The following is a 27169-nucleotide window of genomic DNA, read 5'->3' as shown; positions in this document are numbered from 1 at the left end:
ATCGACTGGCCTATCACTTTTGCTTTTGCACAGTAGCCTGGGATCACAACCCCTGGGGTCATCACAATGTCTAGAGCATAGTTGGGAGGTTGGATCCCGAGCACCAAAGAGAAAAAAACAAACAACTTGAGATATTAATTGCTTCATCTGGTTTTATGAAGAATAAATGGCATTAGCAATGCTTAAGTGAATATTTAAATTGAAGCTGGAGGGGTGACCAGCATAGCCATCTTTTTTCATCAAATATCAGTTTTACTTAGAAGAATGAAACTAGTGCTGAAAGTAAATGCAGTAGAAATGTTAATGACCTTGAAGGAGATGGGGTCAGGAGTGCTTGGGTTTGCTTTTACTCTATGTGGGACTAGAAAGATGAATTATAGGGAAAAGTAAATGAAATAGCATGAGATTTGCTGCACTGTTTTAAGAGAAGGGGGGAAAATTCTTAGAGGGTGAATGGGAGTCTGACATTTCCTTTTGACTTCTGAACTCCCTGTTTATGTTTTCATTCCTTTGTCTCAGCTTAGAGAGGCCACTGGTAAGAAATTTAGTTCTACGGTTGCCTGCTCTAAGATGAAAACTTTTATTTCAAATCTGAGGAAATCAACACTATGGCAAAAGGATGTTTTCAAGTCCAAGGTGGTGGTTCAGACCTGTGATCCCAGCATTTGACAGGGTAGAAGATCACAAGTTCAATGCTACCCTGGACTAGATAGTGAGGCTACATCTCAAAAGAAAGCAAACAAGCAGAAATCCTTATTCTTTTTAATATTGCTGTAAAAGATTTGATAACACACAGAACTGGGACTAAAAGACATGTAGAAAAATCAAGTGACTCAAGAAATTTCCAAGTTTTAGTCTTTTTCATAGCAAGAAAACAAAATAACAACAAAAGCAAAATTCATGTTCTTCACACATGAGTAACTTATGGTGTGCCCAGGCTCTTCTACTTGTGCTCATAGTAAACAAACTGTTACAGGAATATAGTGTGTATGATTGTGTATATGCATGAGCCAAGCACAAGATGAAGTTACAAAACACAACAAAGAACTTAGAATGCAGTCCCTGTAGTTAATTAAATTTGAAACATAATTCTGCTTTTTTTGAGTAAGTATTGGTGTACTCATTACGAAAATCAAAGCGATTTGTAGCTATTTATATCTACTGAGATATCTTGTTCCTGTTGATGTATTTGTCTTATCTCCTTTGTGCCCTAAGTCATCATTCACACATTTCTTTATGTAGCCCTCCAGCTTGCAAATGTAAGCAGAAATATATCTATCCTTTCCTCACTGTTACCATCTTTCAAATAAAAAAATAACACTATTCTCTACTTTGTTTTGCCTAACAGTATGGTGTGGAGATCTTTCCATAGTGTTCTCCTGTATACAGTGTGCAAGTCAGTGTTGTCACTAGAGCAGAATGCCGAGTTGCCTTCTAAAAGGAAAAGGGTGGGAGTAACTTAAACTCTGTGGTTAATTATCCCCATTAGTGTGGTGAGGCAGTACATCATGACAGGAGCATGTGGTATGACAAAAATACTTTACAAGCCAGAGATAAAAAAGCTAATGGAAAGGGTCAGGGCCCTCAAAGTCACCTTCTAGGATATGTCCCCAATGGCCCAAGGACTTCTCAGTTGGTTCTACAATTTCTTAATGGCACAACTTTTGTTTTCATACCTTTAATTCTTTGGGATTTTAGAGTGCATTTAAGATCCAATAATAGGATATGGTCCTGGGCTATACCAGCCTTCAGTGTATGGCTGTGTAGTCTGTTGGTATTGGAGATAACAAAAGCAGGGATAGGCATGTATATGTCATTTTATCTGATTGCAGTTATATCTTCAGGATTCCGTCCCAGAAATGGAATAGCTGTGGCATGTTCGGTTACTAGACTTGTGAGTTTGATAAAGTAAGGGAGCATTATATTTCTTCAATAATAAATGTGGTGCTAGCATTTAGTAGTCAACTGTTGTATGTAGTGAACTGAGTAACTAGAGTTAATACTCATCACTGTCTTTCGGGGGTAGATTTCTTTAAAAATTTTATATGAGTTTTGCTTGTATGTATGTATGTATGTATACTATGTCTGTGCCTGTAGCCCATGGAGGCCAGAAGAGGGCATCAGATCTCTTGGAACTGGAGTTACAGATGATTATAAGCTACCATTTAGAAATGCTGGAAATCTAACCTGCATCCTCAGGAAGAACAGCAAATGCTCTTAGTAAATGAGCTATCTCTAGCCCCCTCTTCACTGTTTTTGATTAAGTTATCCATCTAATAAAGTAGTATTAGAGTCTCCAGTTGACTGCCTGGTGCCATTAGTGTGATATAATTGTGTGATTGTGTAATGAAACTAGATAAACTTTGAAGACTATGACCTGCATTCTTAGCCAAATAAGTTATAGAGCACTCCATCTATTTACACACTAGGAAAGAATCCTTGAAGCTGCTGACAGCCGGGGCCAGTAAGAACCCTGTACTGTGCAGTGGAACAGCATTTTACTGTAATAGACAGAGTCCAGGTAAATGTGGCTTGTTTCTAGCAGGACAAGGCATAATTTTAACTGTGTTCTAATGTTTTTACTGAGGAAATAGCACTTATTTGATAAGTATAACTAAAAAATTGGTTATTTTATAAAATACTCTGTCACATTAGGAAAGGAACACTGAAATGTGTTTCTGTATCTGCTTTTGAGGTTCGATGGAAACTTAAGCATTTCACTCTTCACAGACAAGGAAACCTGGAAGGTAAAGGAGACTGCTTGGAGGGAGCCTAGAAGAAGCTCTCTATTCCAGGAGCTTGAAATTTACTCCTTGGTAGCTAGATGCAGTAACTCATAGCTTGAATGGGAACCAGGCATGCTGGCTTGCCAGTAGCCCTAGCTTCTTGGATGCTGCAGGAGGAAGATCACTTGAGTCTAGAAATTCAAGGGCAACTTGAACAACGTAGCAGTTATTCCTCTGAGCTTATCTACAGGAATAAAATCAAGAATAGACTAGGGATAAGATGTTTGTTAAAACACCTCACCTAGTTTCTTTGTTATTTCAAATTTTCTTTTGTCCCAAACGTCGCTTTGTTCTTGGTTGTAACACCAACTTCTCAATTGAAGTTGGCATTATATTTCCTCAATCCTTAGAGATGTATTCACTTATTGCTTAACAATGGTATACACACAATGTGAAAAACACATTGTTAGATAGTAAATCAAGATTACTATGACATCACTTAGATGATATAGTTGTACAAGACCAACTGTAAATGTACCAATATTATGAAGCACGCTTATTTACATATGCCCTGAATGAAGCTAGAAGGGTAATTAAATTCATACATTAAAGTTTATTTCAAATTGGTTAATGGTTAGTATTTTTTATTTCTGTGGCTATCCTAGAACTCACTATTTAGACCATTCTGGCTTCAGGCTCACAAAGATCTACTCATCTCTGCCTCTTGAATTCCTCTTGGGATTGAAAGTGTGTACTACCACACCTGGTTCGTTCTCCTTTCTTTCTTTCTTTTTTTTTTTCTTTTGTTGTTGTTGGTTTTGTTTTGTTTTGTTGAGATAGCCTTGTGTGTCCTGCACTTGTCTGTGTAGCCCTGTCTGTCCTGCACTTGCTTTGTAGACCAGGTGGCCTTGGACTCACAGCAATCCACCTGCCTCTGCCTCCCAGAGTGCTGGGGTTACAGGTGTGAGCTACCACACCCAGCTTGCTTGTTTGCTTGTTTGCTTTCTTTCTTTGAGTTTTATTTTATTTTATATGTTTGACCATTTTGATTGCTTGTATGTATGTGTACCACGTGTGGGCCTGGTGTCGGCAGAGTCCAAAAGGGGTTATTGGATCTCCTGGAGCTAGAGCTACAGGTCTGGGAACTGAACTCAGGTGCTCTGGAAGAGCAGCAAATCCTCTTAACCACTTAGCTTTCTCTCTAGCCCAGTTAATTTTATTTTTAATTGTGTATATGCGGGTGCAAGTGCCTATGGAGTCCAGAAGAAAATGCTGAATTGTTTGGAGCTATAGCTACAGGCAGCTGTGAGCCACCTGGCCTGGGAACTGGGAACCAAACTCGGGTCTTCTACAAGAGTAGTACACAAGCTTAACCTTGGAGCCATCTCTCTAGTTTCTGCATTTTGTATTTTTAATAATTGATAGTTATGGATATAGTCTAACAGTACATGTCTAAGGCTCTAGGTTCCATCACCAGCACAAACAAATGCAGCATGCAAGTTTTTAATGGTAAAATTTATTTTAAATCTATGCATAATTTTGTGATATAATAGGTATTCTTTATAGCAAGTGTATAAACAAATTGCTGGATTAGGTCAGGGCAAAACAGTACAAGACAGTATTAATTTTTTTTTTAAATTAACTCCATAAGCAGCTAAGTATCTAGAATTGGAAGAAGAGTTGCTAAATTAGATGTGGCAGTTTGTACCTGTAACCTAGCACTTGGGAGGCTGAGGCTAGAGGATCATGGTTTTGAACCAGTGTCAGTCAATTATATAATGAGTTCATAGCTAGCATGGGCTGCACATTGTTCCCCCATGTTTCTTATTTTCCCTCTGTCTTAGTTAGGTTTTCTATTGTAGTGATTAAAACACCATGTCCGAAAAGCAGCCTGGGGAGGAAAGGGTTTATTTTATACTACTTACACCTTGTAGTCCATTGTCCAGGTAAGTCAGAGCAGGAACTGAAGCAGAGGCATGGAGGAGTGTTGCTTACTGGTTTTTATCCTCATTCCTCTTATCAGCCTGTCTGTCTGTCTTTTCCTTCCCTCCCTCCCTCCCTCTCTCCCTTTCTCCTCCTCCCTCCCTCCCTTCCTCCTTCTCCCTCCCTCCCTTCCTCCCTTCCTTTCTTCCTTTCTTTCTTTTCTTTTGTTTTTTGGTTTGTTTGGTTTTGGGTTTTTGTTTTTTATTTTTCAGAGATAATCTATAAATGTAGTCTTGGCTATAGAAGACCAGAATTCACAGAGATTCTCCTGCCTCTACCACCTGAGTGCTAGGATTAAAGGTGTGCACCACTATGCCACAGCCTGCTTTCTAATACCACTCAGGACCACCTGCCCCAGGGTATCACTGCCCCGGCCAATGGGCTTGACCTTCCTAATCAGTCATTAATCAAGACAATGCCCAACAGACTTGCCTATAGAGAATATGATTGAGATTTTTTTCTCAGTTGAGGTCTGTCTTACCAGATAAGTCTAGCTTGTATCAGGTTGCCAAAAAAACAACTAGCAAACCCTCTTTAAAAAGTAGAGGAGAGAAAGGAATAATACAAACCACATTAGGTCTGAGTGTTGCCTTCTAACCAGAGGCCTAATTTGAGGATAGTTGGTGCTTTGCTTTCTACCCTCATTCATTAGTTCTGATCTCTTAGGCTTGTCTATTTTCTTCCCACTAATAACTTAGAAATTTAGAAGCTGGGCATAATAGCACTTGTAATCCCAGCGCTTGGGAGACAGAGGCAGGAAGATCACTGAGAGAGTGAGGCCAGCTTGGCCTACACAGTGAATTCTAGGATAGTCAAGAGTTCACAGTAGGACCCTTTCTCCAGTTTTAAGTGTCAATTTAAAAGGCTTGTGCTCGTTTGCATCAGATGTGGTAGTATTAATCACTTACTGTTGGCTAGACATTGTGTTTGGCAAGTACCATCTTATTCTCCTTATTACAATAAGAGTGGTGATATTTTCAGTATAAAGTATTAAAGATTTATAGTTCTGCAACTGAAACAAGTTAACAAAGCACTTTGAATTGTTTTTTATTTTGTTTGTTTTTTTCTTTCAAATCTCCCACACCTGCAGCGTACCAGTAATGTTCGATCTACATTTTTCAAAGACTGTTTATATGAAGTATTTGATGACCTGGAGTCAAAGATGGAAGATTCTGGAAAACAACTCCTTCAGTCTGTTCTCCATCTGATGGAAAATGGAGCCCTAGTATTAACTACAAATTTTGATAATCTCTTGGAACTATATGCAGCCGACCAGGGAAAACAGCTTGAATCCCTTGACCTTACAGATGAAAAAAAGGTGAACCGTTAACCAGTAGCCTTCTCTTCTGTGGTATCTTCCTCAGAAAAACTGTCTTCTGCTCAGTATATTAGTATTTATGTGGCAAAGGTGTTTTAGTTACTCTTCACATTGCTATACCCAAACAACCTAAAACAGGAAAGGCTTATTTGAGTTCACTATTGCAGGGAGTTTTGGGCCTCACAGTAAGAGGAGCACAATGGAGAGGCTCCCTTTCGTGGTGGTGGGAGTATGTGGTAGAGACTGTTCACATCGTAGCAGATCAGAGAGCTAGAAAGTAGATCTGAATTAGGACCAGATTATAACCTTCATAAATCTCTCCCGTAGTGGTCTGTTTTTACTGGCAAGGCCCTACCTCCCCAAATAGCATCATGGGTTGGGGACCAGCATTTAAACAGTAAGCCTATGGTGGATATTTCATGTTAAAATAGTAACAGTGAGAAAGGAAGCTGCTTTTCCCTGCTTGTACTTTTGGGGTTGGTTGGTTTCTGAGGTAAAATCAGTATACAATATAATACAAAGATTTTTACAGTTATGAGTACTGACAGTTTTGCCTGATTTGAGGGACTGGTAAAGTGCTTGCTTTACAAGCAAGTCCTTGGGCCTGCAGGTCAGCTATCAGAGCAAGACAAAGAAGAGGGAAATCCTATTTCATAAACTTAAAAATAAAAATGGGGGTGAGCTGTGAGATGACTCATTGGGCACTTAGCACCAGGCCCAAATGACCTCAGTTCAGTCCTCAGGATGTACATGGTGGAAAGAGAGAAGTGATTTTTGCAAGTTGTCCTCTACTGCTACTTGTGCACCATGGTATACACACACACATCTGAAAGATGTTGATGAAGAGATGACTTCTTAAGTTCATTTGCTTTGCTCTGTGATTTTTGTGTTGTTTCCTTGAAACCTGCCTTTATGGGCTTAGCACCCAGCTGAATAGTCTGAAGAGATAAATGATTCCCCAGTGCCATGGGCCTGTCTCTGCAAGAGTAGTAGCTGGAGTACTACAGCTACTGTAGTACTGGGAATTGAGCCAGGTGTGGTAGTGAGGTGAGATATAAAGTTGAAGGCCAACCTGGGCTAAGAGCAAAAAAAGAGTAAAAACAGCTGGGCATAGTGATACCTTTAATCCCAGCACTTAGAAGGCAGAGGCAGATGGACCTTTTGTGTTTGAGGCCAGCCTGGTTTACATAGAGTTCCAGGACAGCCAGGGCTTCAATAGAGAGATCCTGTGGGGGTGGAAGAGGAAAGCGGGGGGGGGGGGGGGAAGGAGGAGACATGATGGCAGAATTGTGCCAGGGCTTGGACCATCACCAATAGAAACTATCAAATTCTAATTTCTGATAAAGATTTTCACTAGATTTGCTGCCATCATTCTTGAGTCATAACGTAGGAACTTGGGCACATCAGGTTTATGTGTTCTTGTCCTATAATGCCCTGAAGCTGGAGAGTTATGTCAGAAGTCTAATCCTCAGGCAGCCTCTTACACACTGTGACTTTGAAGCAGGTGCACACCTTGCCATCCTGGTCGAGCTGTGTATGTATTGTGCAGGTCCTGGAGTGGGCTCAGGAGAAGCGGAAGCTAAGTGTGTTACACATCCATGGGGTATATACCAATCCTAGTGGCATTGTCCTCCACCCCGCTGGATATCAGAACGTGCTCAGGAACACTGAAGTTATGGTAAGTAGTACTGTTCTAGCTGGGCTCTGGAAGTTGCTCCTGCAGACATTTTAAAGCATATTCTAACTAGGTATTAAGAGAGAAACATTTACTTTTTAAAACTAGAGAGTCAGATCTTACTCCCTTGTCTTTTAGTGTTTGGATGTGTATGCTGTCCTGGGGAATGCAGAAACTTTATTTTAGGTCTCAGATCATAGGGTGAACAGCCAGCAGATTGCACTCGCTCATTGGCATCAGTTACATTTGGAGCATAGATTATAAAAAAAGACTGTGTACTCACACCTGACTGTTTACTTGGAAAATTTGAAAAAGAAATTGATTAGGATGACAAAATGGAGGTTTTCTTCTTTGGGTTTGTTAACCTTTGGGGTTCGAGTTTTGAACTTTTTTGCATACATGTCCATGTTTAAACAGAAACACTTCTTGGGTCCAGCTTACTGCTAGAGGTTTTCAGGACAAGGTCACATGGAGTCTTTACACAGCAGGGCCCAGAGAAAGACATGATGTTTTCTGAAGAGTATGGGCTTTATCCTTCCCTGTAACTTTGTCTATCATTGATCTAGAGGCAGAATCATTTATGTTTGTGTGTGTGTGTGTGTGTACTATATGCACAAATAACATGCAAATGTATATACACGTGCACAGTGGTGTTTGAAATAGTCAGACTTCCTTGACCATATCTTAACGACGTAATTATGTTCCTGATGATCAGTGGTTCAGTTTTAATGAAATAAAGAACAAAGTTGAGGGCTGGCAAGAAGGCTCAGTGGTTAAAGCCCTTGCCCCACAATGTGAAGCTTAGTTCTAGCCCTAGCACTGACATAGTGACAGTGGCATGCATCTGTAATCCCAAAACTTGGAAGGTGGAGACAGGAGTGGGGATTCTCTGGGTCAGCTATCTAGCTAGAGTAGATGAATCTACATATTAGGGTTCAAATAAGAAACCTGCCTCAATATATAAGGTGGAGAGCAATGCGAAAAAAATCCCAACATCAACTTCTAACCTCCATGTAGTATCTGTAACATACATATACGCTTACACACTCAAAATATAAATAAAAATTTAACATTGGCCAATTTTGTCCAGAAAGTGGTAAAGAGTTAAGATACATCAAATACCTACTGGTTGTTTAATCATCCAAGAACATAAATCTAAAAAATAAAGCCTGCAAGACCAGTAGACTGGTGCCATTAGGGTGAAACTGTTTAAAGACCCTACAGAAGGACCAGTGAGATCACTCAGTGGGTTAAGCACTTGTGCAGGCCTTGCAGTATGACTTCAGCCCCTGGAATCCATGTAAAGGTGGGAAGGAGAGAATGACTTCATACGTGTCCTCTGATCTCCACATGCATGAACACTCATGTGCATACAGCATACACATAAAATAATATTGTGTTTAAAAATAAACAAAAATCCTTCAGAAGAATGTCAGGTAAAAAGTACAGTCTTAGACCAAGTATCACATTGTAATAACAACTAGGAAATCAGACTTTCTCGTGATATTTTTCTCCCTTAAATCTTGATCAGTGGGTCACTACAGTCTGCTAGATATAGTAGTTATGAACTATTGACATTTTGCTTCAGCCATATCTGTGTCTGTCTTCTGTGTCACTAATATATTGGTTTCTTTTCTTTAAAGAGAGAGATTCAGAAGCTCTATGAAAACAAGTCATTTCTTTTCTTGGGTTGTGGCTGGACGGTAGATGACACCACTTTCCAGGCCCTGTTCCTAGAGGCTGTAAAGCATAAATCTGACCTAGAGCATTTCATGCTGGTTCGGAGAGGAGATGTAGATGAGTTCAAGAAGCTTCGAGAAAACATGCTGGACAAGGGGATTAAGGTCATCTCCTATGGAAATGACTATGCTGATCTTCCAGAATATTTCAAGCGACTTACATGTGAGATCTCCACAAGAGGCAGATCAGGTAAGGGAAGGTCAAAGAACAACAACCCTTTTTTTGTTTGTGATTAAATCACTACTACGATGGGTAATGTATAGTGTCTGACCAGTTTGGGGATAAAGTGTCTAGCCTTTAGGTCATGCTAAAGACCTTAGGTCTTTTCCCATTTTGATAATGGGAAAAGAGAAACATGTAAAAGTTTTTATCTTCAGGCTAGCTTTCCTCAGGAAAAAGCAGTTGCATATTTAGCCTGACTATGTGAATTCAGTCTGTTAACCTACTGTGGAAAAGAACCCATGCTGTGGGATATTCATGCCCCATACATGTATCACACATACACTAAATCTTTGAGGGGCTGGAGTGATGGCTTGTTGTTAAGAGCACTTGCTGTTCTTCCAGAAGACAAAAGTTCAGTTCCAGCAACCATATCAGCAGGCTCACATGTTCTGTAACTCCAGTTCCAGATCTTAAGTCCTCTTCTGGCCTACCTGAGCAGGGATGCATTCACGTGTGCACCCATACACACCATCTTTTTTTTTTTTTTAATGTGTGTGAGTACATTTTAATGTATACTTTATATATATGACTGCATGTACACCTGTATGTCAGAAGAGGGCATCAGACCCAGGTATAGATGGCTGTGAGCCACTATGTGGGTGCTGGGAATTGAACTCAAGAACTCTAGTTAGAGCAGATAGTGCGCTTAACCACTGAGCCACCTCTCCAATCCCCCCCAATCTTAAAAAAATTTTTTTGAAGATGCTTAGTTCAAATGAGATACAATTAAAATTCAGATTTCAAAATGAAGATAAATAACCATTAAGCCTTGGCTAACTTTATGAGGAATTTTTTTTCATGTATATATCAAATACTTCAAAGTTGTTTGCTTCAGAAGTTTTACTGATATAATGTATCCTCTAAGAAACTTTTCCTAAAGAAATGTGGTTACACATACAGTTAATTTAAAAATGTAAGTGTGACCAGTTATGGTGCTATATAACTATAATATCAGTACTCAGAAGACTAAGGCTGGAGGATCAAAAGGTCAGGGTCAGCCCAGGCATCATATCAAGATTCCAGCTTAGGAAAAACAACAACAAAAACAACTTGGGGCTCAGGGGGAAATAAAGCCAGGTCTTGGGTATGGTCATCTCCCTCACAAACCAGGTTCTAAAGAAATTTTTTTGTTACAGACTGTTGTTAAAGAACCTGGTTTTGTTGGTTATTTTATGTTGGTGGTTTTGGAGGGAGTGGTTTTCTCTTGATTTTAGTTTTTGTTTGAGACAGGGATTCACTATGTAGCTTTTTGGCCTAGAACTTACTGTGTAGACCAGGCTATCTTCAAACTCAGATCTACTTACCTCTGCCTCCCTAATGCTGGCTTTGAACTCACTGTGTAGTCCAGGTTGACCTCAAACTTTGAATTCTCCTGTCTCAACTTCACAAGTATAGTGATTACAAATACATACCCACTATGCCTTGGTTGCTTCAAAATTTTTTCATGGTCATTGGTGTTTTGCCTACATGTATGTCTAAGTCCTGGAACTGGAGTTATAGACAGTTGTGAGCCACCATGTGGGTGCTGGGAATTGAACCCAGGTCCTCTAGAAGAGCAACCAGTGCTCTTTAACTGCTGAGCTATCTTTCCAGCCCTACTTCAAACTTTCTAATGAATATTTTTCTTATCAATTTGAATGTATTTTAGACAACACATTAAAATACAAGTAACCGAGTATGTAATGTCCCTAAATTTAGTAATTCCAAGATTTCTTTTTTAAATTAGATGACCCCAAGTAGAATTCTAATGTAGTATAAATTTCTTGTGAGTTCTGTCATGACGGTGCTTTGATAGAGCAAGATTTTTTTTTAAAGATTTATTCATTTATCTTATTTATATGAATGCTCTATTTGCATGTACACCTGCACACCAGAAGAGGGCATCAGATCACAGTATAGATGGTTGTCAGCCACCAGGTGGTGGCTGAGAACTGAACTCAGGACCTCTGGAAGAGCAGACAGTGCTCTTAATTGCTGAGCCATTTCTCCAGCCCCTAGAGTAAGATTTTTGAAAGCTATTGTGCTAAATATGGTGGTGTGTCCTTGTAATCCCAGCACTTGCATGGCTGAAGCAGGTTTGTTCAGAGTTCTAGGCTACAAATAGACTTTTGTCTTTTATTTAAAATGCTGTCACTGTAACTGAACACTGAAGGTATCATATTCTTCATCCTTCTCCCCAAAGGCTTAGAAAACACTTAGAAAAACAACACTTTGAGTTTGTCTTTTGTGAAATGATCTGCCATCTTTTTCTTGAGGACAGTTTTTCTGGTGTCCCAACAGATGTTTGGGTTGATGTCTGCCACACTGACTTTTTTCTATTGTATGTGCTCTGATCACTTTAAACTAGACATACACTCAAGCTCCACACAGTTGATTCGATCTATACTGAGATCCTCTACCAGGAAAAATCTGCACAACATGCCTTCTGTTGCAGTCAGTTCTAGGTTAACATCCTAAATTTGTGGAGTGGTATAGATAGTTACTAGCTATCAGGACCTCTAAGATGGCTTTCACATTTGCCAGTGAAGAAGCCATTCTATTTTTAAAATGAAGGGTTTTCCATATGTGGTCATGGCCTCTTTATTGGAATAGCCTGTCAGGTAACATCCAGTTTAGCAGCAGCTTTACTTCATTTTGAGAGGAGTCAAGCCTGTCTTCCATCTGTTATGCCTTAAGTCTCTCAGTCTATACAGGTTGCCAAGAAGTCATCAAGGAAAATTAAAATAAATGAATAAAGCATTACTATACCGAAACTATTTTAGTATAACTGTTACTTAAGTAACTGATTTAACCAACACCAATTTAACCAAATAATTGATTCCTGATTTAACCAGTGCAGAACAAAGCTTAGTCTAGTGCACCTTTTTAAAAAACATAGGGTTTTGCTCTATGCTCTATATTTGCTTGAAAATAGCTGTGTAACCCAGACTGGCCTTAAACTCATGATCCATATCCTCACCCTCCTAAGACCTGAGTTTATAAACATGCATCACCATGCCCTGCTTTGTATTTATTGGTACACATATATTGACATGAAATACAGCTAGTGAGACGAAGGTAGAAATTTTAATTCAAATTAGCTATTATGTGTCCAGGACACAGAGAAACCCTGCCTCAGGAAAAAAAAAAAAAAAAAAAATGAAATAAAAGTTTTGTTGACAAGCAGTCTTACTGGACAAAGTAGTAAACACCTAGACTACTAGGGAGGCTAAAGCTTAAAAGGATCTGGAGCTAAAGTCTAACATGGCAATACAGATCCATTCAAATAAACAAAAGCCAATCTTAGTGTAATAAGGAACGTATTGTTTAATATGGCAGTCTGAAGGTTACCCGTGCCTCATCTTGTGTCATTCCTAAATGTAATCTTTATACACTGTGCCTTTAGCTTCCCTTAGTTTTCATTTCTGCTATTAATAGTCTTAGCTTTCCCAAAGGCTGCCAAGCATGACGACCTGAGTTCTATTCCTGCAGTCCACATAGTGGAGATAACCAATGCCTAGTTTCCCCAACTTTACCACAAGTACATTAAAATGTTTAAAAACAAAAACTTTCAGCTTCTTTAACTAATGTCTATACCAACGTTGTTATTTTAGCAGGGATGGCAAGAGAAGGCCAGCTAAATGGTTCATCTGCAGCACACGGTGAAATACGAGGTATACTACTTCCTATCAATCAGCAGAGGATTTTCCTAAAATTTTTACTTTGTGAAGAATCATTATTTGCTTCTGTTTTGAGATTCTCTGAATATGCTCTTTCTGATGAAAATTTAGGATTTAAAACTTAGTGACTTAAACATCTCCAGCTAGAGTTGCTTTGTGAACTTCATTGTCTTCCTTTTGTCTCTTCATAGGCTGTAGTACTTGAGCAAGCGGGAGAAATTTACCGTTAGACCACGCTGTGGGGCCTTCCTGTGGATGTTTAACAAGCAAACTTACAAGAACTCAGCACAACTCCCTGAAGTTGAAGCTTGGGGTAGAATAGGGGTGGTAATGTTGCACCTTCCCTTCATGCTGGCTGTTTCTTGATACTGCCTGGTCCATTTTAATACCCAATGATATCAGGACCCAATGCAGCCCCTACCTATCCCAACACTGGACATGCTTGTCTACACAGCAGACCAATGTGGTGGCTCCTGGCTATGGCTGCAGCTCTGCAGGACTTGGGGAGCAAGAAGTCATGGAGTCAGTGGGCTCTTGTTGCAGTTTTGTACTCTACTTGGTTTTTCAATTAAGCTTATGGCTTTTTTAAACATGACTTGAAGCTCTAGTTTTCTAGATCTTTTACAGTGTACAGTATTTTACATAACTGAGCTGTATTAAAAGCTTGTTCGTTTACTTGCCAGGGCTCTGGCTCTACTTTGAAGAGTTACTATCAAACTTGAAACCTGCATTCTATTTTCTTCTTAGGTGGGCTGATTTTTCTCAGGACAAGTACTTAAGCAATTCCTTAGAGCACTACTAATTATTATGCCCTTCTTATCAAGAAAACCAAAAACTATATAGCTAGTATGAGTTAGCATTTTAGTTTTTTAAATCTTATATACAATAATAAAACCTAAGAGGCAATTTCTTTATGAAATTTATTTTCTTATATATAAATTATGTATTTCTCTGGGCAGACAGCCTTCACCTTATTATTGCACTAGTAGCACATCAGTAATACCAAACTACAGGACAAGTCTTAACAAGAGGTTTGTGTTCTTCAACGTAGCACTTGTCTACCAGGCACTGTAGAAGAGGATGAGGAAAAGCCAGGACTTGCTCAGGAGGCCAAGGGTTGGGTTGGGTGGGGAATGGGACAACAGTAACCCCTCTGGCAACTGGTTTTCTCCCAGGAAGGTAAACATGCAAAGCTTACATATGGATTCTGGGAGCAGGGAAAAGTTGGAAGGCAACTTAGCTCCCTTTGTGTCTGAGAGAATTGGGCACTCACCATTCATTTGTAACAAAACCTAACTGATGCTTTGGAGCAACAATCAGGTATAGCGTTCATCACCAGATTTAGAATTAGCAGCAATTAAGAACAGGCCACCATCCCTGCCACAGTGAAGTGGCTGTCGTCCTGGCACCAGGGACCTGAAAGCTGTATTCTAGAGAGAGGTGCCATTAGACCCAGAGCTGGCTCTGGAAATAACCCAATAGAGTTGGGACCACAAACTGTTCGTTATCTTAGATGTCTCTGTGACCACACTAGCAATACTCCAAGCGTTGGGTTTTCCAACCAGTGGTCAGAGCTATATGATACTGAGTCTGTAGGCAGAATGAAGGGGATGCCTGAGTAGGAACAGGGAGGGTCATCGGGCAATGATTGTAACATGATTCGGCCCTCCTTGAAGGAGGAGGTAGGGCTGAACAAGGAGTAGGGTTAGGAGGAGCTGTAAGTCTCCAAAGCTCCCCTCACTCTGCCTTTGTACTACACTGAAGACAAGTTGCTCACATACTCTAAAGCACATTCTTGATATAGGAAAAGGGACTTGGGGCAAGCGGCGATTTGGTATTAGGCAAAAGCCACATTAAGCCTTCATGAGGGCAGCCACCACAGCCTTGGCGTTGAGACTGCGTAGGTCACAGTAGGTCTGGCCAGTGCCCACAAAGACAATGGGTTTGCTTGTGATGTATGTCATAGAAATAGCAGCTCCCACCTGAAAAAGAGAAAGAAGATAGCCAATCAGCTCAAGCCCTATTTTTATTAAATGCCTCAGCTTCCTTGTAAAGAAGCCCAATTCTCCTTCTGGTCTCATTCTCCAGTGTCGTATACTTTTACCTTGTCATCAATGGTGTCAAATTTGGTAAGAACGATGCCATCAATGAGCCGAGGTGTTTGAGCCATAGAATGGTCAGCCAAGGCTCTGTTGAACTTGACCTAAAAAGGGAAAAGGTAACATAAGAACCCATCTAGTTTGCCAAAGTTAAGTTGGGAGGGAACTTGGCCTAAAGCCTCACCAGCTGATCCACGGCTTCATTGCCTACTAAGGCCTCCCCTACAAACAGCACCAAGTCAGGTGTATTGACAGTAATGAGTTTGGCCAGGGCAGTCATCAAGGGGGCATTGTCTTGCATGCGGCCAGCTGTGTCCACCAGCACCACATCAAAGCCTTGGTTACGTGCTAGAGAAAGAAAAACGGTCAACTCCGAGGACACAACTGTCACTCATTCTACCCGCAGACTTTTGAAGACGTCCTACTCTGTGTGAAAAGCCACCCAACTGTCACTTGTGCTCACTGCCAGCTTCCTGAGATGTCCAAGTCTGGCTAATTGAAAAGCCTATCCTATTTACTTATCCAGACTCTGGATTTGGTTACAAGGTAATATAAGGGAAAACCTGACCTATTCTTGGCCACTACCAAAACCATTCAGGGAAAGGATAGGTAGGATAAACCTGACTATGTTGAGGTCTGTGGTATATACTAGCTTTTCCTTTCAACTATATACATTACCACCCAAAAGTATCACCCACACAAGTAACTTAACCTGACTTCTCTGGTAACCATGTGGTAAGTTTATAGTAGCCTAAGTCTGTACAAATTCCCAGGAGAAGAAGGAAAAGGACACCACAAGCCCCCTTGGTCCCCATATACTGTACCAAAGGCAATGGCTTCCATGGCAATGCCGGCAGCATCCTTGCCATAGCCTTTTTCAAACAACTGCACCATCGTACGGCCACCATGTTTCTCAGGGGGGTGGAGGGCGGTCAGACGCCGGGTATGTGTGCGAAGCTGCTCAACAGCCCCAGCCCGAAATGTATCACAGGCAGCAATGAGGACACTGAAGCCATTCTCTAAGAGCCAGAAGGAAATCTACAAAGAGTTAACCAGAAACAACAACAAAAAATCACATAGAACCAGGATTCTAAAGCACAGAGTGAAAAAGTAAAAGCAAGCTGGGAACCGAGTTAACCTTGGCAAGATTAGTAGACTTCCCCACTCCATTAACACCACAGAAGGTGACAACATAAGGGCGCTGTCGACGTTGGGCATCCATGATATCTCGTAGCATGTCTACACGACGCTGTGGCTGCAGAATCTGCACCAGAGACTCCTGTAGTGCTTGCTTGACTGTGGAAGTCACAGCTTAAAAGGAAGTTGGAGGGATTCAGTCAGACAAATATCATACAGAATAACATTTTTCTAATCTAATGGGATTAAGACCATGCTAGGTTTTTTCCCCCAGGAATTCAGATCACACTGTTCTAGTACTTTATTAGCTCACTTAACTATCTTGTTAAATCCTAAAGTCTGCTCTCTCATAGACGTTTAGGAATTAAGATATTTGCCAAAAAGCAAATACCCAAACCATCTGACTATCACCTGAAATGCATGTGAACTCTGTGATATGTGGAGAGATACTTACTGCTAAATGTCCCCATCACTTTTCCTTCCAATTTGTTGGCAACAGATTCACAGAGCTGGACAGCAATATCTGCAGCCACATTCTTAGCTGCGAAGAGACAGACAGCTTTGGGTTCTGTGTTAACAGTGATCAGTTTTCAAAAGTACAGCTTAGAAATGTTTCTATTCCAAATGAACTATGCCACCTAAGTCAGCCCAGTCCTCCATACTCACCAATGAGATGATCACGCATCTTCTCTAGCACAGATTCCATGTCTTCACGACTCAGGCTCTTGGAACCCACAAGGCCCTTCAGCATCCCAAACATGCCACCCAGAGTTCCCTTGGTAGCACTACAAGTACAAAAAGTCACAAATATGCATAAGACCAGCAGGCAGGAGGTATGGCTCATCAATTCTGCAGCCATCCACACCACCTCCCACTTGAAATCCTTCTACCTAGGTTTGGTGTTTTGAGTGGCCCCTTCATCATCTGAGCTGCTGCAATCCAGATCTTGAAGCTGCCCCCCAGGCCCAGTTCCTCGAATCTGGAGGACATGGGCAAAGGAAGGAAATGGGATCAGGAACACTAACAGCTGAGGGAAAGAGCCCAGGACGGACCCTGGCAACATTATCTGAGACCTTGGAGAAACTCCAAATATAGTTCACTCCACTCTCAAATCCAGGTGTACCCTCCACCTCTTATTTCCTTCCCAATTTCTGGTTAATGGTGGCTTTTGCTCTGATCTTTATTCCTCTTACCAAGTTAATATCTTCAGACAGGGCTGCCTCTGGGGTTCCATTGGTGGTGGGAGTACTGTAATCCAAGACTTCCTTGTTAGCACAGCCACCTAGTTCCCACACCCGGGGTGCTTTTTTGCCCTTCTCCTTTGGAATATCCGACTTTGAAGATTTGCTGCAAAGGAGCACATTATAAAAGACTGTAGTAGGAAAGAACATGAGAAGAGTTTCCTAGCCCCTAACACAGCTGGGTAAGTCTCCAGAGAGACTGGTTAACAGTGTTCACCTGGATTTGTCCAGACCCTTCCCATGCTTCTGAATGAACTCCTCCCTCTTCCTGCGTATCAGCTCCTCTTTGGAAAGTTCTCCATTTTCAGGTACCACTGGGAGACCTGACTTTTCTGCAGGGGCTGTTTTGCTGGTAGCCAAATGGCCATCAGAACCTGTTAAAAGAAAACTCACTGGAGTGGGGAAAAAAACCACAAATCCCAGCCACCCAGATAATGACTACAATTCTTCCAAATTCTTAAGAACAAACTTGAACCAAACAGCTTGGAGACCACCAGGGTATGACTGGGTAGTGAGCGATTAGGTTAAGGGAGGCAATGACAGAAAAAGCCCCACAGACCTTTAGAGCACCTTCTTAACACTTTATGCCCTAGCATATTCAGGATGCTCAAACACACCTTCCTTTTTGGCCCCCTTTTTTTTGTTGTTTTTTGTTTTTTCCTTGGTCTTTTCCCGTGTTTCGATCATGGACCTCACAGGTTTCTTAGCTTTTTCAGAATCTTCAAATTTCTTCATGGTAGTGGGAGCACGGATCTTACTGCTCTCCTCTGCTTCACTAAAGAGAAAAAAAAGAATAGTCTTTCTACCCATGTAATAGAAAAAAAACCAACTGACTTCAGAAAAACATCCCACATATCAAAAAGGACATCCAGAAATGAGCTGCAAATTTGACACGTTTGAACCCACAACAATATTGTTGAGCCACCTGTAGGCAAGGCACTCATCAAATCATATATATATATATATATATATATATATATATATTTTAAAAAAGGGAAGCCTCTCACCGAAGGAGACGCAGGAAGTCATTTTGAAAGTCAAAAGTGCCATTCAATAGACTTAAAGCACTTTGTTGTTGGATCTCTGTGCGGTATTTATCCCGAAACAGCCGGTGCACATCATCTATCAATTTGTCTACATAGGTCAGTGTGAGGATCTTCTGAAAGCCAACCTGTTTATGGAAGGAAACAGGGCCAATAGATCACCTTACATGTCAGTCCAGAATGGAAGGAGCCAACGCAATCCAGGCCTCCAGAGATAAGTTTCCCATCCTGAGAGAGCCACACTTTCTACCTTGCCCTGGAAATGCTTCCATTCTCTCCTCTACATTCCAAAAGTTTATTACTTCTTCACATACACAGTACAATTAATTGGGTTTATCAATGGGGATTCTGTTGAGAACATAACTTATCTAACACAGCCTCCACTTACCACAAACACCAGCTCAAACTGGTTGTCCAGTTTATACTTGAGTGTGAGGGCCTCATGAGTGAAAGAGTTGTTACCTCCCCGTTCCTGAAAAAAAGAGCGTTTCAGCACTGAGGTTATCCACAGCAAAACCAGACTTTGGACTACGGTTGGTAAATAACCAGATATTATCCTGGCCGCAGCAGTGGAGTAGAGACATTTCTCTCTAGCAGCCCGGCACGAGGAAAAAGAAAAAAGACACCAATTAAGAGAAAGGGGGTAAATGTGAGAGAGAAGGCATGGCAAGTGGGAGCCAGAATGTAAACAATCATATAAAAACAATCACATCTTCTAGCAGCTGTGAAACATTTAGCGTTCCTAAAAGGTGTTCTCTAACCCAAGGTCTCATCCAGCCTCAAAACGACAGAAAACCAAGCTGTCCCGAATGAGTGGAGGGAGTGATCAAGTCCCGTAAGACGCCGGAATACGAGTAGAGCCCCAGATTCGGGAAGTGTGGGGGCGTCGCAAAGTTTCGGGATACTATGATGCCAGGCAAGGAAGTTGAGTCTGGGTGGCCGGTAAGCGGCCAGTTTGAGGAGGGCTTGGCAGAAGGCGTAGGTGATTACTGGAAGGGAGACTACAAACTGGGTCTGAGAGGCAGTCCGGAGTTCTGCCCCGCGGGGGTGGTACCTGCAGCAGTACGGAACGAATCAACGCGTTCACGGGCCCGGTGCACGAGTCGCTCACGCCCTGGAAACACCAGAGCACAAGCCCGCCCTTCGAGAAGATGGTGAAGAAGTCGAGCATGATGGGAGGTGGAGAAGACTTGGGGCCGAGTCCGGCGCCGGGAACTCGGGCCGCGTCCGCCGCCGCTTCCTGCTGCGCCAAGCGCGGGACACGTCACACCAGCAGCCCCCGGAAACCGGCTCATCCGCACTTCCGCTACGAGCCGCCGGGTCCCGCCCCCTCCTCGCCCAGGGCGCGCGAGATGACGTAAGCAAGACTGACCAATAGCAGGTGTGGGCGGGGCTCCCGGGGCGCTAGCTCCCTATAGCTTGGAGGGGGTGGGGCCTTGCCGGCTAATCGGCGCTTCACGTCAATTCCCTGTGGCGCGGGCCGATGACTAGAAAGACAGACGGCCTCAGCGGCTCGTCAGGCTGCAAGAAGCTGGGTGCTGTAAGGCTATGTTTCGCAGAGTGCTGCGTCTTGGCTTGGGCCCGGTCCTCCCAAACCGGGGGCTACGCACACGCAGAGGAGGCTTTACTCTGGGTAAAGCTGAGGGCAGGAGGAGTATACTATAATGGTTCTTGGGTGCCCAAAATCTCCACATGTTGACCTTTGCGATTCGACACCCTGCCTCATGCTGGCGGCACTGCGAATTAGCTAGGGAAAGGGGTAGGCTTGCCTGCTAGAGGTTAAAGAGCCAAGGCAGGTGTATGAATCTCAAGGAGGCACTTCCCAGTGGACAATTCCATATAAATGGAAACTTGCTGGTGGTAATGGCTATTAAGGATAAGGAACCATATAGAGGTGCAGTATGGAGTATACTAAAGATTCGTGTTCCTTGGGCCTGGGAAACCTGAATGGAGATAACTGTGCAGTTGAATAAGAACGGGGCTCAGGAGGGAGAGAGGTCTGATGGAAGTAAATGTAAGTCACTTACCTTGTCGGAGAAATAGAAAGTGTAATTTTAGGAAGTGGATCTTTCAGTACTATAAAAGATTCATAATAGTGGGGACTGATGCGGCAAAATTAGGACAGTCCTTCATGTGAGTTGATCTTATGAGAAAGGATGACATTGGAGACGTGCCAACCCCATATGTCTACTCAGCTTACCTTTTCCTGTGCTCGTCCTCCAACCCCACACCACGAGGAAAGGAAACATAGTCCATCTAACTGTAACTATGTCCTGCAGACTGGGATGCAAAAGTGTCTGAGTTTAAGAAGAAGATTGATTCCATCCTGCCTGGAAAGCAATTGGAAATGATGTATGACACCAGCCACCTGCCCCCAGAACAGTCAGATGTGGTCATCATAGGAGGCGGGATCCTCGGTCTGTCTGTGGCCTTTTGGCTGAAGAAGCTGGAGAGTAGAAGAGATGCCATTCGGGTGCTGGTGGTGGAACAGGACCACACGGTGAGGTCAGGGAGTAGGGTAGTCATCTTATTGAGGACAGCCTGTAGAAGCCAGAAGGGTAGGGACTATGCTTTGGACTTTGGAGCTTGAGAAATAGTCCCAGGTTCTTCCTCCCTCAAAGAAGACCCTTGACAATAACATTGTTTTGTTGGGGGAGGGGAGGAGGCTTTGTCATAGTTGTTTAATGTCTTTGGAAACAGGGTCTTAATATATAGCTGAGGCTGGCTTCGAACTCAGCATCTTCCTGTCTCAGCCTCCCAGGTGCTGGGATTACTAGTGTGCTTCAGCACATTTGCCTAGAATTTTATAATAGCAGATTCTACAGTGATTGTACTTCCATGTCTAAAGGTCTTGTTTGCTATTGGCAGTTAGCTGAAATCTCATGTCTGTCATCATTATATCCTTCCACTTTCATAAGTTGTTGAAAGTAAACTTCCTACCTTTGGATTTCCAATATGTCCAGCCTTATAAAGATGATTGACCTCGTGCTTAGTTTGTTTGATGATTTAAAACACTATGTTTATCTTTGAAGCTGTGGGCTGACTTGCATATAGGTTTACCCATTCTTGCTCCTTGAAAAAAGGATTCCCCTTTAGGTTTAGATGTATAACTGACAGTTTCCACTGTAGGATTCCATTATGTATGACATCATGACAGTCTACCTCAGTTTTTCTTTTCAGTATTCACGAGCTTCCTCCACGGGGCCTTCCGTGGGCGGGATTTGGCAGCAGTTTTCTATGCCTGAGAATGTCCAACTGTCCCTCTTTTCAGTCAACTTTCTACGGAACATAAATGTATGTACAGTAAGATTTGAAGGGCTGGGGTGGAGGCCCCTTCTTTAGCATAAAGAACAGTGGCTTACTTGGCAAGGAGAACCAAGAAGTAGTGTGTTGGGGGCAACAGGCATTGTGATCCTTGACTGTCTTCCAGTGTTGGTGCCTAGGGAAAGTTTGTCCTGATTTGGGCCACTGACCCTGGAGGCTGTACTAAGAATGCTTGTGGGGGGAAGGCTCCTCCTTTATGTCAGCCTCTTTGGAGAACAGGTTTTCTTTGCACATAGGAGTACTTGGCTGTGGTGGATGCCCCTCCTGTGGACCTTCGGTTCAACCCTTCAGGCTGTCTCTTGCTAGCTTCAGAAAAGGATGCTGCCACCTTGGAAAACAATGTGAAAATGCAAAGGTAGGTACCCTGTGCTGCTTTTTTTGCTTCACATACTTGGTGAGCTCCTGTACCAGATTAGGAATGGGGAAGCTGAAGTTGATGCCACAGGAATCTCCTCTTCAGTAGCTTATATTATCAGGAAAGATGGGCCTATTCAAACCTTCAAGGTCCAATGAGGAGTGCTATAACCCAGTCATGGACAGAATATGGTTCCTGTACTTAGCAAATCATAACACCCAGGTAAGATACCTCACAGATCTAGCAAACCAGTGTCTCTAGGGAGTGGCCAAGAGACTGAGCTTCTTCTAACAAGAATCCTAATTTAGGAGTCGGCAAAGTTCTTTCCATAAAAGGCCAGACAGTAAATATATTAGGTTTTGTTTGTTATTTTGTCTCTGTTACAATCTTTCTGCTCTGTCATTGTAGCACAAAAGTAGCCACAGACAAAAAATGTAATTTTGATGTGATCCATATATAAAAGTAGGCAGCAGGTTGGCTTTAGCATGTGAGTTAATGATTGGGCATCTTTGTGACCTGTTATACACAGGCTCTCTTCTGATATGCTGTAAATCTAACTAATGACACCAAATAAATGTTGATAACTCATTTAATCAGAACATCCCCTTTTACATGTGGGGAAACTAAGGCAAGAAGATCTAGTAAAGGTGGCATTGTGACCCAGTTTAAACTAGACACAGGCTCCTAGGAGTGTTTCTTAGCACTTTTATTCCCCAGCCAGTAAATGTTCCAAAGGAGAAACTCATTCTGTGGGATAGGGTTTTACTAAGCATCAGAGAAGAGAGTGTTTTACAGACATCAGTGGAACATGGTTCCCCACCATGTTGTGAACTGAGATGGAATAGATTGGGGCAAGAAGGAATTGAGAGTACTGAAGGGAGACAGAAGTGTAGAAAAGGAAAACTGAGACTTTACATTCAGCAGTCAGGATACATGGGGTCACTGGGCAGAGCAGAGCTATGAGTGAGCAATAATTCCCTCTCATGGAGTCTGGGTCCATGTTCTCCCCTCTAAATACTCTCCCTAACACATTAACTGAGATGCACACATTTCTTTTAGGGAGGAAGGAGCCAAAGTCTGTCTGATGTCTCCTGAGCAGCTGAAGAACAAGTTTCCCTGGATAAATGTGGAAGGAGTGGCTCTGGCATCTTACGGTGAGGCTCACCTGCAGAACACATGGTTCGCTTTCCCTGACGATGGGGATTGAAGAGCTCTGTGGGTTGAAAGTCTCAGTGTTTGATCTTCACACTGAGGGAGGACCACTTTCCTCCTGAGCAACAGGGCCTGCCCCAGACCATGCTGCTTCTCTGGCCTTTAGCATGACTGAACTCCCCTAATACAGTTAGTCAGGATGACCGTCCCTGCTTCTAAAGCTCAAAAAAGTGTATGGGATCTACAGTAGGAAAAGGAGGGCCCCCATGCTTCATGAGTTTCCTTTCTTATGTCAGGGTTGGAGGACGAAGGTTGGTTTGATGCCTGGTCTCTGCTCCATGGTCTTCGTCGAAAGGTCCAGGCAATGGGAGTCTTTTTCTGTCAAGGAGAGGTGACGCGTGAGTCCAAAGTCTTGTTCCCTCTATGTCTTGCACCCAGGACAAGGCCTAGACCAGGCTCTGCCTTTTTGTTCACAGGCTCACCCAGGGTTGGTGTGAGAGGCCATGTTCTGCTAAGCAGCTCAGCTTTCTCCTTACTACAGTGCCCTCTTCTTTGGTAGCCAGTTCATTTTGGTCTTTTCCCTTGGGTGTCTATCAGAAAGCATTCATCCTTCCCATGTTCTTTCCGGGAGAAGCCAGTAGTGGTTGTGAATCCAGGGATGTAGCTGTTAGAATGCTTGCCTAGCATGCATGAAGCCCTAAGATCCACTCCCCCGCCTCCCGGGTTGAAGCCCCAGAATCACATAAAATGGGCACAGTGGTACATGCCTATAATCCCAGAACTCTAGAAGTACAGGCAGGAGAATCAGAAGTTCAGGGTTATCTTCCACTACATAGCAAGTCTGAGGCCATTCTGTGGTACAAGGGACCCTTTCTCAAAAGAACCCAGTGTGACCCCGTTTTCCTCAAGGGTTTGTGTGTGTGTGTGTGTGTGTGTGTGTGTGTGTGCATGTGCCTAAGTGTGTATCTGTTCTATTAAGAGACACTATGACTAAGGCAACTCTTATACAAGAAGGAATTTAATTAGGGGCTTGCTTACAACTTCAGAGGGTTAGTCCATCATCATTATGGTGGGGAGCATGGTGGCAGGGAGGGAGGCATGGTGCTGGAAAAGTAGCCAAGAGCTATATCCTGATCCACAGGCAGCAGGCAGAGAGAAAGAGAGACAGACAGACAGACAGACAGTGGGCCAAGTGTGGATTTTCAAAACCTGAAAACCCATCCCTAGTGACATACCTCATTCAACAAGGACACACCTCCTAACCCTTCCTAATCTTCCCCACACCTCCTAATCCTTCCCAAACAGTTCATCAACTAGGGACTAAGCATGCAAATATATGAACCTACAGGGCCGTTCTCATTCAAACCACCATTTTGGTTTGAGTGCGTGTATTGATGGGAACACTAGGCTAGAACCCAGGGTCTTATGCATATTAAGCATATACTGTACCACTGAACTAACCCTTCCTGAAATTTTTAATTTCTTTCTGCAGGTTTCATCACTTCATCTAACCAAGCAGAGACCTCAAGTGGGGAGCAGGTAGTCTTGAGAAGGATCCACAATGTCCATGTAAGTTCCGAGTTCCAGTGTACTCCTTACTACAGTGGAGGGCAAGAAGGCTAATATTCTGCCCAGATGCAGGTCTTCTGCCTGCTTCCCAATACTGATCAAGTTAGACTCAGGAGGAAATCAACCTCTCAGGGTCCATTGCATGCCTTCCACCCCCTGCTCCCCATACCGCAGCTTCCTTTCTCTTACCCTCTGTTACCTCCAGGTGAAAATGGACAAGAGCCTGGAGTATCAGCCAGTGGAGTGTGCTGTAGTGATCAATGCTGCAGGAGCCTGGTCTGGGAAAATTGCCGAGCTGGCTGGTATTGGGAAGGGACTTCCTGGCACCCTCCAGGGCACCAAGCTACCTGTAGAGCCAAGGAAAAGGTAGCTACCCTCAGGGCAGCTAAGGACGAGAAAGAAATGATGCAAAAGTTTAAGATATATTTGTGCATGTGGTCTGGGCAGAGGGTTGGTGTGTGTTATTCCTGCAGTGCCATAACTCCCCTGATCATGACAGGTATGTGCACTTATGGCACTGCCCACAGGGACCAGGTCTGGAGACACCCTTGGTTGCAGACATCAATGGAGTCTATTTCCGACGGGAAGGATTGGGCTGCAACTATCTAGGTGGCTGTAGCCCTACTGAGGTAAATTAAGTTGCAAGGAGACATAGACAAGATGCCATTAAAGAGGCAAGCCTTTTGGGAGGGAGGGAGCTATGTTGTCATTGGGTTTAGATTTTGAATCCACTGAAGAGATTGATTATAGGAAAAAGATTTTGGTTTGCCCTTATATTCCAAGCAGTATATAAACTTCGTCTCCACCTCTCACTTAGGAAGAAGAACCAGACCCAGCAAATTTGGAAGTGGACCATGATTTCTTCCAGAACAAAGTGTGGCCCCATTTGGTCCAAAGGGTGCCATCTTTTAAGAATCTTAAGGTAACTAACAGGGAATAATTGTTCCTGCTAGGATTTGAGTATCAAATAGGATGGATGATACTAGAGACTCTTCCTTCCTTTGACCTGTCGTGCTCCCTCCACCTAACAATTGCTAAGGAACCTATTGGATCTGTCCCATCCCATGAACCCAAGGGTGTGGGTTGAGCATGTCTGTGGCTTTGCCAAGAACCTCAGCATCTTTTGCACCTGCAGGTACAGAGTGCCTGGGCTGGCTATTGTGACTACAACACTTTTGACCAGAATGGCGTGGTGGGCGCCCACCCACTAGTGGTCAACATGTATTTTGCTACGGGCTTCAGTGGTCGTGGGCTACAGCATGCACCTGGCATCGGTCGAGCTGTGGCAGAAGTGATACTAGAGGGCCACTTCAAGACCATCAACATGAGCTCCTTCCTCTTCAACCGCTTTTACTTAGGAGAGAAGTTACAGGAATATAGTATCCTCTGAATGTGACAACTCTTCTCTGGGCCTCACCAGCCCAGGCATCACCCTGTCTCACATTGGCTATGGTCACCGCCCAAGTCTCCCCATGACTATGCCAGAGCTACAGCTCTTTCCTCACTATCCTTTAAGCAGGGCCACTCTTCCTCAGTGTCTCTGGACATGGAATGAGCATAGGCACAGAGACCCAGGCCAATGAAAGGGCATGAAGTGGGACCCTAGGACTGATTGTAGCCTAGGCTGATGCCACTATCCAAAACAGTTTAGCTGGCATCCTGGGCATGGCGCCCAGGACTGGCCACCTTCCTGGTGCTGATACAGAGAAATGAGTCTCTGACCTTCTGGCTAGAGCCAAGGCACAGAGCATTCTAGGACAGCCTGGCCCAAATTCATTGACTTGTCTATTAATCTTCAATCAATATATGTGATTAACCCCTTCACTCTGGTTTTATGTTCTTCCTACTTTTTTTTCTCATGGTAGAAGCATTGGAAGTGTGGTGTCATTGAAAAGACAGCCTTATCAGCCAGGTGCAATGGTGTAC

At 42.9% G+C, this 27169-nt stretch overlaps 3 protein-coding genes across 9 annotated transcripts in view; 2 read left to right on the top strand and 1 right to left on the bottom strand.

The window, feature by feature from the left end:
• Positions 1 to 13998, top strand: part of Fam118b (family with sequence similarity 118 member B) — a 47729-nt gene extending 33731 nt beyond the window's left edge. For 4 of the 7 annotated variants that reach the window (XM_021648416.2, XM_060371541.1, XM_060371544.1 and 1 more), the window contains 5 exons: positions 5800 to 6027; positions 7532 to 7705; positions 9346 to 9631; positions 13258 to 13317; positions 13515 to 13998. In XM_021648416.2, coding sequence (XP_021504091.1) covers positions 5800 to 6027; positions 7532 to 7705; positions 9346 to 9631; positions 13258 to 13317; positions 13515 to 13528 — 762 coding nt within the window. In that variant the 3' untranslated portion in view covers positions 13529 to 13998. The remainder of the gene's footprint in view (positions 1 to 5799; positions 6028 to 7531; positions 7706 to 9345; positions 9632 to 13257; positions 13318 to 13514) is intronic. The other 3 variants (XM_021648420.2, XM_021648418.2, XM_021648417.2) reach the window with 3 other exon arrangements.
• Positions 13999 to 14229: 231 nt separating this feature from the next.
• Srpra (SRP receptor subunit alpha) lies at positions 14230 to 20032 on the bottom strand. Its single transcript, XM_021648415.2, has 14 exons — positions 19898 to 20032; positions 19232 to 19315; positions 18808 to 18971; positions 18418 to 18575; positions 18018 to 18174; positions 17753 to 17906; positions 17450 to 17538; positions 17226 to 17344; positions 17014 to 17100; positions 16561 to 16733; positions 16247 to 16460; positions 15607 to 15770; positions 15428 to 15526; positions 14230 to 15305 (listed from the first exon to the last, which is right to left on the bottom strand). The coding sequence occupies exons 1-14, from the start codon at positions 20012 to 20014 to the stop codon at positions 15177 to 15179; spliced, it is 1908 nt and encodes a 635-aa protein (XP_021504090.1). The 5' UTR covers positions 20015 to 20032; the 3' UTR covers positions 14230 to 15176.
• A 63-nt stretch (positions 20033 to 20095) lies between these two features.
• Foxred1 (FAD dependent oxidoreductase domain containing 1) lies at positions 20096 to 27067 on the top strand. Its single transcript, XM_021648430.2, has 11 exons — positions 20096 to 20476; positions 21123 to 21343; positions 22024 to 22137; positions 22404 to 22522; positions 23582 to 23676; positions 23971 to 24072; positions 25167 to 25243; positions 25449 to 25609; positions 25743 to 25872; positions 26061 to 26165; positions 26379 to 27067. The coding sequence occupies exons 1-11, from the start codon at positions 20392 to 20394 to the stop codon at positions 26631 to 26633; spliced, it is 1464 nt and encodes a 487-aa protein (XP_021504105.1). The 5' UTR covers positions 20096 to 20391; the 3' UTR covers positions 26634 to 27067.
• The last annotated feature ends 102 nt before the right edge of the window (positions 27068 to 27169 follow it).

This window comes from Meriones unguiculatus, chromosome 1 (genome assembly GCF_030254825.1).
Source record: "Meriones unguiculatus strain TT.TT164.6M chromosome 1, Bangor_MerUng_6.1, whole genome shotgun sequence".
Lineage (NCBI taxonomy): Eukaryota > Metazoa > Chordata > Mammalia > Rodentia > Muridae > Meriones > Meriones unguiculatus.
This window is presented reverse-complemented; position numbering and strand designations above follow the sequence as displayed.

Coding starts and splice junctions, on each gene's coding strand:
- Srpra (XM_021648415.2), bottom strand. CDS start 20,014: ATGCTCGACTTCTTCACCATCTTCTCGAAGGGCGGGCTTGTGCTCTGG. Junction 18,576..18,807: donor GACTTCCTGCGTCTCCTTCG/GTGAGAGGCTTC, acceptor TTTTCTCTTTAG/TGAAGCAGAGGAGAGCAGTA. Junction 17,907..18,017: donor AAGGGTCTGGACAAATCCAG/GTGAACACTGTT, acceptor GCTCCTTTGCAG/CAAATCTTCAAAGTCGGATA.
- Foxred1 (XM_021648430.2), top strand. CDS start 20,392: ATGTTTCGCAGAGTGCTGCGTCTTGGCTTGGGCCCGGTCCTCCCAAAC. Junction 22,138..22,403: donor ACTTTCTACGGAACATAAAT/GTATGTACAGTA, acceptor CTTTGCACATAG/GAGTACTTGGCTGTGGTGGA. Junction 25,610..25,742: donor CCTGTAGAGCCAAGGAAAAG/GTAGCTACCCTC, acceptor TGATCATGACAG/GTATGTGCACTTATGGCACT.